At 39.8% G+C, this 13778-nt stretch overlaps 1 protein-coding gene across 1 annotated transcript in view; it reads right to left on the minus strand.

The window, feature by feature from the left end:
* LOC139649480 (N-acetylglucosamine-1-phosphodiester alpha-N-acetylglucosaminidase-like) overlaps nt 1–13778 on the minus strand; it is a 46318-nt gene that overhangs the window by 14722 nt on the left and 17818 nt on the right. The window contains exons 6-10 of the mRNA XM_071525895.1: nt 9092–9220; nt 7282–7487; nt 5979–6026; nt 4919–5047; nt 511–642 (exon numbers count right to left, since the gene is read on the minus strand). Of these exons, the coding sequence (XP_071381996.1) occupies nt 511–642; nt 4919–5047; nt 5979–6026; nt 7282–7487; nt 9092–9220 (644 nt within the window). The remainder of the gene's footprint in view (nt 1–510; nt 643–4918; nt 5048–5978; nt 6027–7281; nt 7488–9091; nt 9221–13778) is intronic.

Raw genomic sequence — 13778 nt, forward strand, 5'->3', positions numbered from 1 at the left:
AAAGAAAACTAAATATCTAGGACTTTTCAATGCAATATGGTTTTAATAGGATAAAAACTTGGTAAGAGCATCATGAGTTTGATTTCTAGAATCAGTTTCAACTTCAATAAATTCAATCATTCCATACAAATTCAGAAAACAGAATTTAAATTCAGTCGTCTGCTGGAACAAATCTCATCACTTTCAATCTAAGTCATTTACACAAACACAAGATCTCAAGTCAAGACTTTAGAAACCTTTTCAAGTCATCAGAGTACAAGTCAGAGTCGAGTCCCAAGTCACCAGAACCCAGAAGTCAAGTCTCAAGTCTTCTCTTCATGCATCAAGTCAAGTCTCAAGATATTAAAATCGTGACTCGAGTCCCCACCTCTGTCAAGGACACCTCAGCAGGGCAGATGCTTCCCAACTTGAACCACCATGTCTTGAAGTCCTCTGATTGAAGGCGTCTGTGTGTGTGTGTGTGTGTGTGTGTGTGTGTGTGTGTGTGTGTGTGTGTGTGTGTGTGTGTACCTCTGTGTAAGGTATAGTTGGCCTCTCCCTGGAACGAGGCGGTGCAGTTTCCTGTCACCGGGTCACATGGACACTGACCGTCACACTGACACTCTTCTGCACAGGACCGACCATAGAAACCCAGAGGACACACTGAGGGAGGGAGAGAGAGAGAGAGAGAGAGAGAGAGAGAGAGAGAGAGAGAGAGAGAGAGAGAGAGAGAGAGAGAGAGAGAGAGAGAGAGAGAGAGAGAGGGAGAGAGAGAGGGGGGGGGGGGGGAGGGAGAAGAGAGAGAAAGAGAGAGAGAAAGAGAGACAGACAGAGAGACAGAGAGAGAGAGAGAGAGAGAGAGAGAGAGAGACAGAGACAGACAGACAGAGAGACAGAGAGAGAGAGAGAGAGAGAGAGAGAGAGAGAGAGACAGACAGAGAGACAGAGAGAGAGAGAGAGAGACAGAGAGAGAGTTGTTGACACATTACTTTGCTTTGGCAACATAAGATTCTTGTCATGCCAATAAAGCATATTTGAATTGGACTAGATTGTTCTGAATGGAACTGAACTGACAATTTTATTTTAATTGCACAAAAACACTTAAAAAAAAAGAGAGAATTTCATCAGTATGGGTTTCAATGGGGAGTTTAAGTGTCCTGTGGTTTAAATGCTGTTTCTGAGAATTAAGATCAGTTTCAGTAGTTTTAGCTTTTAGTGCCACGAGGTTCAACTGGTAATTTAAGAGAATTTCATACAACATCAGTCACTAGTGATTGGTTCGGGGAAAATCAACCCCCCCCCCCCCCCACTCCCCCACACAGAAAACAGCTAACGAGGAGGAAATCTCAGGCTAAATAATAGAGTGGAACCAGATGGATGTTCAGTCTGAACATCAGGTCTAAATGCTGATTTAGAGAATTTCATTAGGATTTGTAGAACAAATCTCCTCAGATCTACTGTAATTTATAGAGCCATTACAGGATGGAACACTTTACCAAATCACGTTATTAAAACAAATATCAGAGCCGCTTTCAAGAAAACAATAAAAGAGTACTTAATACAATTAACTGTATGAACGAACAGTAGATGACTCATCTTGCTTGCTGATTTTCTTTTTTTTTTTTTTTTTTTTTTTTGTAGTGTCTAATGATTTAATGATGGATCTTTGTAGGTAATGTGTTGTCTGAATGTATATAATGTATATAATTGTTTGTTAAAATGTGTGTTTTATGTGTCGGACCCCAGGAAGACTAGCTGACGTCATGGCATGAGCTAATGGGGATCCTAATAAACAAATAAACAAATTTGTTTCAATGAAGAGTTTTCATGTCATAGCCGAAAAGCTGATTAAGATTAATTAATTAGTCTTAGTTTCAGTGAGTTTTAGTTTAGTTTAGTTTTACATATATAGTATAAATGTAATTTCAAAAGCCTCTCCACCCGACCAACAACACATTCCTGCCACAGACAATAAAACTCTCCAGTGAAACCTGAACGCTGTTGAGACATTAGTCCAGCTCAGGATTCAGGCTGTTTATTGAAGTCTGAGGAGAGTGATGTAACACAGCTTAGCGTATTAAGGCTAACGTTCCCCACCTTCATTCACACAGTTTTAAGGGTCACACACACACACACACACAGAAAATGCCTGAGCCACAGCGTCAGTCAGTTCTCACAGAGGAACAAGACGCCCTGAAGCACACTTTCAGGGGTCAACCCAACTCCTAAAGAACACTGCCATGTAATATTAGGGAGGAATTCATTTTCTCATACCTATATTAGTGAATGCCACAGGGGGAAAGCACACACTGAAAACATTTACACACTGGGAAAACAAATGTCAACATGGTTAATTACACAGTTGGAGAATTGGTGGTTCAGCAAGTGAAAGAGGAAAAGGACATAGGTGTTGTGGTTGATAGTTCACTTGAATTCCACACGCACATTTCTGAAAAAATTAAAAAGGCAAACTCCATGCTGGCGATAATTAGAAGAACTTTTCAAAATGTATGCAAGGAAATTGTTTTACCATTATTTAAATCCTTGGTGAGATCTTGAATTTGCAAGTTCAGTCTGGTGTCCTTATAAATTAAAATATACAGAAAAAATTGAGAGGGTTCAGAGAAGAGCTACTAAACTAATTCCAGGTCTGAAAGAGATGCCATATGAAGAGAGGTTAAGAAAATTATAACTACCAACTCTAGTGTACAGGAGACATAGAGGAGGACATGATGGAGCTCTATAAGCTTGTTCACAGAATATATGACATCACAGCTGAGCCTGTTATCCACTTTTGGAATAATAGGTTGAGTTGAGAGGGAACTCTTTAAAATTATTTCCACTAAGGTGTTTCTCTGAACTTCGTGCTTGTAAGAGCTTCCAGAGGATGCAGTGCAGGCTCCTTCAGTTAATTCTTTTAAAAAATAGATTGGATAAATTCTGGTCAACAAAGGATATTTTGTATAATTATAAAGCTGATCTGTGATTATTTGTGATTATCTGTGAAATTATTGTGATTTAAAAAAAAAACTATATTGTGGTATTTTTTTGTTGTATGGTTGTTTGTTTTGAGTTGTAGAGTCTGGTGTGGAGGATTTACATCCTGTACCAGAAAATTTTCAATAAATTTCAAAAAATTTCAATAAAAAACAGGAACTTCTTACAATTAGTCAAAAAATTAGAAAGAGCACAGCGGGACAAAGAAGCTCCAGGAGACGAACCAGGCACACATCAAGTATTGGGATTCAAACCCCCAACCCCAGCAGAGGTGGAGTGATAGAGTACATAACAGGGGAAAGCACATGCGAAAAAAGGTTAATTTTTATTCGAGTGCCAGAACAGCACTCTGTATTTCTCCAGGTCAGGGGGTTTGTAAAATGATTACTACTTATAAGAGAGATAGAAAAAAAGCTGTTTGATGTAGGACCAGTGATAAGACTTCTCACAATATTCTTTCTATGATCTCAGGCTATGTGATTCTATGGCATAGGATCACATGTTCCTGTATCTGGAGAAGCTTAAAAACAACAGAAAAATGGGTGATTTTAGGAAAATGTCTGCTTTTGCAGAGTAAACTGTATATATTGGTGGAATTCCCCTTTAAGGAGAAAAACACTGAACTGACTATATTTTCAGTGCTAGGGGACATGAATAAAGATGGGAGAGTGAGCAGACAGCAGGTACAAGTCAACAATACTGTATCTGCATACACACAAAAACAGAGCAGGGTAAGCTGCAGTGATTTTGAGAATTAACTCAGGTTCTGTCAGCTGGACTGGAGGATTATTCTTGGTCTTTATTCTTCTTAAGTGTCCCACTCATCCAGTTTAAGTTGGTTTTGTCTGCTAAGTAGACTGACTACAGGCTCTGTGTGCAGATTGGCTCTTAACACCTTGTGGTCAGTTTCTGTCTTCTGTTTAGCTGCTTTAAGTTTTCTTCACACTTAGCATGTAAAGTAAAGAATCGTTAAGCAAAGTTGTTGTTGTTGTTTTTTTAGCCTTTATTTAACCAGGTTTGCCCCATTGAGATCAAAGATCTCTTTTACAAGGGAGACCTGGCCAAGAATAGCAGCAACACAGAGTTTCAACAAAAAATTAACATAAAAAACACATAGAAAACACATAGATATGAGTAACATTAAAATGATCAGATAGAACATTTGCACACAGACAACCTGGTTTCAATAAATTTCACCAAAGCTTCAAAATCATTCAGGGTTACTAAGTTTTGAAGTTTAAGATCAGACTGTAGACTGTTCCATGCAGTAGGTGCAGAAAACCTAAAAGCTTTCTTTCCCACTTCAGTTGGGACTTTGGGAACAGCAAATCACAGAATGTCCTGAGAGCGGAGATTGTAATTTCCATATTTCAAGTTTAACAGAGACGATAAGTAAGTAGGAATTTTGCCAAAAGAGCCAAAGTAAAATCTTGTTTCTACACACAACACACTCTCTCTACACACTCTAAAAAGCTAAATGCAGCAGAAATGCTTGATATAATTATTTAGTGGTCATTAAATGATCAATCATTAAATAATAATAATCTCAACCACCACACACACACACCCCTTATTCATAACTAATCAAAAAATATATCAAAATTGCAATACTATTGCAATGTCCAAATGGCAAAAGGCTGTAATTTTTTTCTCAGAGGGAAAGGCATTTAATTCTCCTTTTTTTTCCCAAAACTGAGCAAATCCTAAACATTAGTGTTGAAAGAGACATTACAGAGAAAACTCTGTTCCCAAATGCTTACTATTCATATTGTGACTGCAATATTCAGAATATAATCAAAATAAAGGGATTCTTTAAAGCTTCAAAAGCGCATAATGAGCAGGTGAACATATATAGGTTATATTCTCCCCACTGTATTTTGACGTGGAAACTTGTAATATTCAGAAAAAAATATAGTTTTTCCTCAGCATCATGCAGCCCTACCTTGTTCGCAGGAGTTGCCGTGGAAACCGGGGGGGCAGGAGCAGCGTCCGTGGACGGGTTCGCAGGATCCTCCGTTAACGCAGGCGCAGGTCTGATTGCAGCCGTCGCCGTAGAAACCGGGCATGCACTCTGCAAAGGAGGAAGGATATCAACGTTATAATTACCTCCGCCAAGGAGGTTATGTTTGTTTGTCTGTTTGTTTGTCTGTTAGCAGGATTACGGAAAAACTACTGGCCCGATTTTCATGAAACTTGGTGGAAGGGTGTCGCATGGGCCAAGGAGGAACCCATTACATTTTGGAGCGGATCCGGATCCGACTCACAAACAAGCAATGATAGCACAAACCTTGGCGGAGGTCTGCGCTCTCCGAGTGCCCTTATAGTTAACTTTTTGTTTTTACATGTAAAACAGAATCTACATAGGCAAACATGGCCTCCAATGTATCTATTTGGACAAAGTGTGGGCAAATGAATCTTCAAATACAGAACTTGCATTAGGACTGGGCAATAAATGTCTTGATAACCTTAAGAACTTCTTCCAATGTCAATATATATCACAATATTTGTTTAGGTGTGACAAATCACATGTTAAATGGTGTAGTTGATGTTCATGACATTGGACTGCATGGTAATGGGAAGTCAAACTGGAACATTTGGGTCATTTTCAAGTATTTCACAAATCATTCTGGGAGAAATCTGACTCAGTGTGACTTTGTGTTGTTTATTCAGACAGAACATTGTGTGTTGTGTATCGTGAGAGCTGGAAGGGCATTAAAGGGTTACAGAGGTGAACGAGGGCAGGAACGGGTTTTTATCTTCCACCTCAGAACGAACGGGTTCAGAGTCCGTAAACTTTGACCTGTAAGGACTTCGATTATAACTGCTGAACGTCTTCTGCAAAGGCATTCTGCAACAAATTACAGGCTCCTCACAGCTGGTGACTGTTGTTTCAAACTAAAGAGAGAGAGAGAGAAGAAAGAGGGACAGACAGACAGAATGTGTGTGTATGTGTGTGTGTGTGTGTGTGTGTGTGTGTGTGACCAGATGAGGCTACTGATTACCTTGGCTGCAGTTCTCCCCTCTCCATCCAGCATCACACACACAGCCATCTGCAGCACAGACGGACAGACGCATAAAAGACGTGGTTTTCTAAATGTGCTGAAAACCACAAAACACTGCAGACACGCAACACGTGCAACAGCAGAACACGCTTCAAAAGCAAAATCACCAACATTACAAGCAACCAACACTGAGAACAAGGGTCACAGTCACGGCATCCAGATAAAGGACAGAACAAATATTCCTGTATCCCTGGAATCAATTTCCAAATGTCTGTAACCTCCATTTTTAAACATCTCTTAGAAAACAGGATATCACCACTGGGCTGTCTGACTAGTCCTGTGCCAATATGAGAATTTCATAGTGCAATTATCTTGACCAAAATTATCTCGATACACGACATTATCTTGATAGTTACTAAAAAGATGAAAACTTTAAAAACAGTATTGTAATGTGCTTCAATTACTTAAAAACTAAATTATCATATCAATCACAAGAAATTTGGCCTTTTTCTTATAAAACAAAATTATAGAAGCTTATAGAAACTGTTAGGAGAGAAATAACAGCATCTAAAATAAATAAAGTTAAATGAGCCTCAAATAAAGCGCTGCTGGCCTGCATCCACTCACATCTAACTCAGTCAGCAACATGAATTTATTGAAGCGTTTCTCCTAACATCAGTGATGACAGACGAGAGCCGGTTATCACGGTGATCACGGTAAAAAATACTGGTGCCGATCAAGGTTATTATCGTTAACGAAAACTAACGAAGTAACGAAAACTAGGTGTGAAAAAACATTTTCGTTAACTGAAATAAAAATAAAAACAAGGCTTTACAAAAAACAATAACTAACTGAAACTGTATTGTGTGTAAAATTATAGAGAAAATGTCTTTAATTTTCGTCTTTATCAATTTATTTCATACATAAGCCTAGTATTTTGAATTTTTGAATCTCGCCCCTGACAAATACCCCATATTACAAAAAAAAGAGTAAAACTAACACTGAAACTAATAAAAACTAAACTAAAACTAAGCATTTTCAAAAAATAAAAACTAAACTAGCAAACCCGCTTTAGAAACTAATTAAAACTAAAGTCAAGGGTCATTAAGTCAAAAAGAAATAAAAATAAGAACTAATGAAAAATGCGCAACTATAATAAGCTTGGTGCCGATGTCATAACCGTTGTTTTCTTACGGTGATATACAGTAATACCGGTTATTGTCCGATCCCTGTCCCCGACACGATCTCTCCTCACACCCAAACCCCTGAGTCCTGGTTCTCCTCATCCAGCTCCAACACTCACTGGCAGTACAGACTCCATGGGTGCCGCAGGCTGGCGGGTGGCACAGCAGGGTGTCACAGGCAGCACCCTGCCAGCCCTCCTGGCACCGACAGCGTCCGTCCACACAGTCTCCGTTCCCGCTGCAGTCTGCTGGCTGGCAGGACCGATGGTGGACGCACAGGATGGTGGAGACGGGACGGGCACAGCGCCACCTACTGTCCGGGACACTGAGGAGAGGAGAGGAGAGGAGAGGAGGGGAGGGGAGGAGGGGAGAGGAGAGGAGAGAGGAGGAGAGGAGAGTGGAGAGTGGGGGAGAGGAGAGGAGAGGACAGTGGGGAAAGGAGAGGAGAGGAGAGTGGGGAAAGGAGGGGAGAGGAGAGAGGAGGAGAGGAGAGGAGAGAGGGGAGGTGAGGAGAGAGGAGAGGAGGAGAGGAGAAGAGGGAGGAGAGGAGAAGATGAGAGGAGAGGAGGAGAGGAGGAGAGGAGGAGAGGAGGAGAGGAGAGAAGAGGAGGAGAGTGGGGGAAGGGGGGGAGAGGAGAGGAGAGGAGAGGAGAGGAGAGGAGAGGAGAGGAGAGAGGAGACAGGAGGAGAGGAGAGAGGAGGAGAGGAGAGGAGAGGAAGGTAGCGGAGAGGAGGGGAGAGGAGAGGAGAGGAGAGGAGAGGAGAGGAAGGTAGAGGAGAGAAGAGGAGGGGAGGGGAGGAGAGAAGAGGAGGAGAGTGGGGGAAGGGGGGGAGAGGAGAGGAGAGGAGAGGAGAGAGGAGGAGAGGAGAGGAGAGGAGAGTGGGGAAAGGAGGGGAGAGGAGAGGAGAGGAGAGGAGAGGAGAGTGGGAGAAGAGTGGAGGGGAGGAGAGAAGAGGAGGAGAGGAAAGGAGAGGAGGAGAAGAGAGGAGAGGAGAGGAGAGGAGGAGAGAGGAGAGTGGGGGAAGGACATTCAGGAGAAGATGAATCAGATTCACTTTAAAGCTGCATCAGACCCGTCTTCTCAGTATAAATCACAGTACAGCTGCAACACAGAAGTGACTGAGACCTTGAAGATTCGTCTTTGCCAAAATTAATTCCATGTGTTGCGTATCATCACTGGCAGAGTGTCTGTTTCTCTCTCTTCCTCTGTTTCTCCTACTTGGCTGCTCTGGCTCCAAAAAAATGTTAACATGGCGGCGACCGTAAACACAATCTGCAGACTTCAAAACAGCCCTTCAGAAGCCAGAGGGTGACATCACACTCACTACATCCATAATTTTTTTCCTAGTCTATGGTTTCATCAAAATCTGATCTGAAATATCTGAAATATTGCATGTGACAGACAGACAAACAAACAAATGAACCAACCACCCAACTAACAGAAGGAGACTGTTGTGGGTGGAAACTAACATACACTATCAGTCAAAAGTTTGGACACACCACATTTTTCTTTATTTTTACTATTTTCCACATTTTAGAATAATAGTAAAGACATCAAAACTATGAAATAACACAAATGGAATTATGCAGCGACCAAAAAAGCATGAAAGAAATTACAACGATCTTATATTTTAGATTCTTTAAAGTAGCCGCCCTTCGCCTTGATGGAAAGGCAAAGGCTTTGGAAAGAAATTCATACATAGGATCAACTTCACTATTTATATTTGTCTAAGAAACTAATTTCAAGAATTTAAGCAGAAGCCTTTAGATCAAAATGGCTTTAAGGGAATGAAGAACATAGAACATTCAGTCAGGTGGGTCCAGACGGTTGACTGGTAGTGTATAAACTAACTAACTAACTAACTAAAGACTTCAACCAACATGTGTGATGGAATCAGAATCACTTTATTTGAGTTTAATTGGCTCACCAGTGGTCAGAGGGGTAGCTGGCCAATGAGCCATTCCTCACATAGGTGGAAGACCCGCCTCCGTCCAGATTGATAGCGTTCACCACTCCGTACTTCTTCAGGAACTCTGCCACCTCCCAAAGATTCATACTGTTCAGACAGACAAAACAAGAGTCAAATATAGATAAACATGGAGAAGTGGGTAAAGAAACAGGCAGGCAGCAGATTCCCATCCAAATCACATATTCTAGATACTCAGTAAAAACGAAATATGAATTTTCTTTTTTTGCTAGGCTGTCCCTTCCTTTCTTCCTCTTTCATCTTTTATTGTTAAGATTTCTTTTCATAGCACTTTTCACTCACATGATTATCTCAGGGTCACAGGAATACTGTCAGAGTGCTGTGACCTCTGACCCTTGACCTCTTTACTATCGGTTGCTTGTTATGTTGGTGATCTAGGAACTGAAGCTAATTCTATTGCTGACTTCATTATAAGACACAGTAGATTAAGAGTGTCAGCTAAATAACTAAATTGCAAATGTAATGTAGATGACAAACCTTCAGGTATTACAGGACAGTACTGTAACAGAGACTTTAGTGTTGTGATACCAGAATTTTGACTTTGATACCAAAACTATATTCATATCTAAAAATTCAACACTACTATGGTACGGCAAATGAGAAAAACAAGCAGTATCACAGACAAACAGTCTCTGTCACACTTTCAGCTGCTTGACTGTTAAAATTTGTGCTGACTGTTGCAGTCCAGAATGTGACTTTGTATATTCCAAACCTCCTTCTTCTCCTTCTTCTTCTAAGGATGTGATCACAGCTACGATTCATTTTCTTTGGTCAATAAATAGTGAAGAAGTTGACTTTGTTGCATTTTTGTATTTGGATAATTTAGGTTCACACTGTCCAGCTACAAGCCAACCAGGGGCCGGATTCACAAAACCCTCTTAAGAAAAAAAATCTTCTCAACTGCCATTTTTTTCTTAACTTTAGTCTTAAGAAAATAAATAGGAAAAAATGCTATTCTCAAAAACAGTTCTTATATATTTTCTTAACTTTCTTCTTATGTTTCTTCCTAAGAAAAAACTTAGGAATAAATGGTATTCTTGAAATGAAAATTCTCAGATTTGTTCTTGATTTTTGTCTTAACTTTAAGACGGCCCTTCACCTGTCTTAAAACTCCTACAGTGAAAAGGTAAGCCTCTAATATCATATATTTAAACACATTTTAGATTATAGTTCAAAGTCTTCATAGGTTCCCCTACACCTAACTTTAAGATGAACATTTATTGTAAAGCTTTATTTGGTGTAGGGCCAGGTAGGCCTCTGTCTCATGTCTGTTGGAAATAAGCTGCAAATTTTACAGTTACCAACAGCAACCAATGTTTAAATCTTTGCTCTAGTTGCCCTAAATAGTTTTTCCCCAATTGTTTTGTAGATGGAAGCACTTTGGGTTGCCTCCTAGCCTTGTCTCCTAGCCTCCTAGCCTTGTCTCCTAGCCTCCTAGCCTTGTCTCCTAGCCTCCTAGCCTTGTCTCCTAGCCTCAATGGCAGTAAGCCTAAAGTTTATTAACCAGAATTAATTCAGGCTCTATTTTGAGAAGTTCTTAAGTAGGAAAATTAAAGATATTAGTAAGAAATGAGACTGTTACTAAGAAAATATTGAGGAACTGCACTTAAGAGCCTTCTTAAGAACTTCCTAAAATTTCCTCTTATGTCATTTCTTAAGATCTATCTTAAGAACACACTGGTGAATCCGGCCCCAGGGCCTGTAAACAAGTCACATGATGCACAAGTAGCTTGTTTATTGGACAGTTTTAACCTGTCAACCTGCAGGTTAGAGATTTTGGAGTCAAATCAAATCTGATTCTAGTCCCTGTAACTTTATCTCAGCATGATGGACTTGTCTGTCTCTTCTTCTGTGGTGTTCATATCAGTCAAGAACACATGAAGAGACATGAACAGCTGAATATGAGCATCAGTCTAGACTGCGGTTTGCCCTCAGTTCATTTTGTCATGTTTGGTTTTCCACGCAGGAGGAACTGCTGCCTGTCACATGTCAACATCCGTCTCTTTCTACCCATAAACTCTTGCATTTTGAAGTTGTTTCCTGTAGTTGCTGCAGATTAAATTCTCACCGCACCGCAGTTCTCTTGTTAGAGGACTGAGACTCTCTGTGCCGTTATCTGGTGCCACCAGAGATCAAAGGTCATTGTTCTCACCTGGACAAACCTACCAACTGATGGAGGAAACACTGCAAAGTTCAGATAAACCGATCAGAACCGATCAGCTGAGTGTCAGCGCACCCCAACTATTCCACTCGCCTTCAGCTCGCAGAACATATTTGATGGAAATATTGAATATCGTTTATAAAATTCAATAATGAAGTGAAGTGGAAGGTCATAATGGACATCGTTCGTAAAATATCTACCTTTCCCAGAATCTTGAGACATACTCCCGAAGCAACATAAACGGTCCATATTTCCTTTGTTTACTACTCTATTGGATAGATGGCTTGAACTATACTTTATTTTGTTTAGTTTATCCTCTAGACCCTCATCTCACTAAGCTACACACAATCCCTCTAATTTATTATTTAATTATTTATTTTTATTTTATGTTATTTTAATTTTTACTTTTTTTTTTTATTGTTTCTTATATATCTGTGTTGGTATGTAAGTGAAATATGCTGTTTCCTGTTTTTTTATTTGTTGGACAAAAACAAAAAAAAACTCTTTCGCAAATCAATCAAAGCAATATCTAAATATCTGTTATTGTGACAACACTAAGAGACTTGGTAAATGACTGAGCTGACAGGAATGATGAGGACAACAGTCAACATTCATGCAAGAGAAAGCCTCTTAATAAATACTCTTAATAATGGTAATAATGGTGTTAATTCTATTTAATGTATTGTTTTGTACATTTTAACAATTTTATATTTACATTAATATTTTCTAGTGCTTTTATCGATTTTAACTGCTAATTGTACTGCTTGAATATAGGCTTATTGCCTATTGCTTATGTCTGAATATTGCACTGGATGCCACTTTACTGTTATTGTTTTGTTTTTATCTGTCTGCTATTTGCACTGCACCAACCTACCAAGCTAAATTCCTTGTTTGTGCATTATGTACTTGGGGATAATCATAAATCTGTATCTGAATCTGAATCTGAATCTCTTCCAGCAGCCTCCTACAGCTTTGTGCTAAATGAACCCCGGGGGAAACCTGCTACTCACTGCTGTTATTCATGCAGGACAGAAGGTCAGTCTCTGCTCGGTCCGATAGTGTGGAACAAGGCCGACCTGTATGGGATTTATTGATCCGCTGTTGGCCTGATATTGAGCTGAGATACACAGGGAGGCAGCGGACACGTCCAGACATGTCAGCTTGTTGTGTTGCCACAGACAGATCTTTAGCACAAACACACTCTCCTCCAGGTCTGCAGGGTCACTGCATCGGGGTGCAGGGAGAGTCAGATCAATACAATTGATCGGTGAAGGTGGGGTGAGCCTGATAGTGTCGGTGCAGCTCATCCACTTCCCCTTTCAGAAGCTAAAATAGCACTTCCCCCTTTCGCCGCAGCCCTATTCGTCACTTTTACGATCACTCTGTAGTTTTTCTCTCCCTCCTATTCCATTTCTATATATCTTTGTCTCGTTCACACCTCTTCCCTCCATCTTTTTTATCTTCCCATCCAACAGCATCACTCCATTATCTCACTGTATGCTGCTCTCTCTCCTTCTGTGCAGCTTTCCATCTATCCACCTCTCTAAATCTTCTTATCTAGCAGTTGTATAACCCCATAATTTATCATTTATATTTTAAACTGTGCAATACTGATTCTGGTAATAATTTTGTGCAATAATTCAACTGTGCAATAATTATTTAATTATTTACACTGTTGTATATATTGTATATATTTCTCTTATTTCTATATTATTATTGTTATATATTGTAGTATGATGCACATATTTGACATATTTCCTATATTTTTATTTCTATTTTTCTTATAATTTCTCTATGCTTATATATATTTATCTTCTAGAATGTGAGCAACTGCAACGTAACCCAATTTCCCCTCGGGGATCAATAAAGTATTTCTGATTCTGATCCACAATCACTTCTCTACCTCTACAGCCATGTTTATTCTCTCCCATTTCACTTTTAAATCTGAAATTCCAATACAGTACAATGCAGTACAATACAATTGTCTGAGTTTTTGAACCAAGGATTCTCAGTCTGTGTGAACCTAACATGAGTTTGGCATGGATTTTGAGGTTTTAACAAACTTGTCTGCATGGGTAAAACGTATTAACAGTGATGTAAAACAGGCATGTGGGTTGAGATATAATGGGCTATGAAGGTTACAAAACACTTACTGTACATCATCAGGTCAAAGGATTTGCATGAATTTACAGTATCTTCATTTACATGGACAAATAACTTCTGGGTGAATAAAATAAACCGCACACGCCTTTTTCCTCGTCTTCTGAGTCAGTGGTTAAACTGCTCAGGCATGTAACCTCAAACCCTGCATATTTAATTCCCTCTGGGGGGGCTTTGTGTTCAGTCAAAGGCCTGTGAGTCACTTTAGATTAATGGCATAAATTATCATATTGTTTTCCCTCATCTGAACCTCTGTCTCCCTCCCTCTCTTACCCTCACAGAGGGAAACTAACTTTCTCATCCAGT

The sequence above is a fragment of the Centroberyx affinis genome, unplaced genomic scaffold, assembly GCF_046629955.1.
Source record: "Centroberyx affinis isolate AG114_WGS23_722 - 3 ecotype Tasmania unplaced genomic scaffold, CSIRO-AGI_Caff_v1 ptg001353l_1, whole genome shotgun sequence".
Classification (NCBI taxonomy): Eukaryota; Metazoa; Chordata; class Actinopteri; order Beryciformes; family Berycidae; genus Centroberyx; species Centroberyx affinis.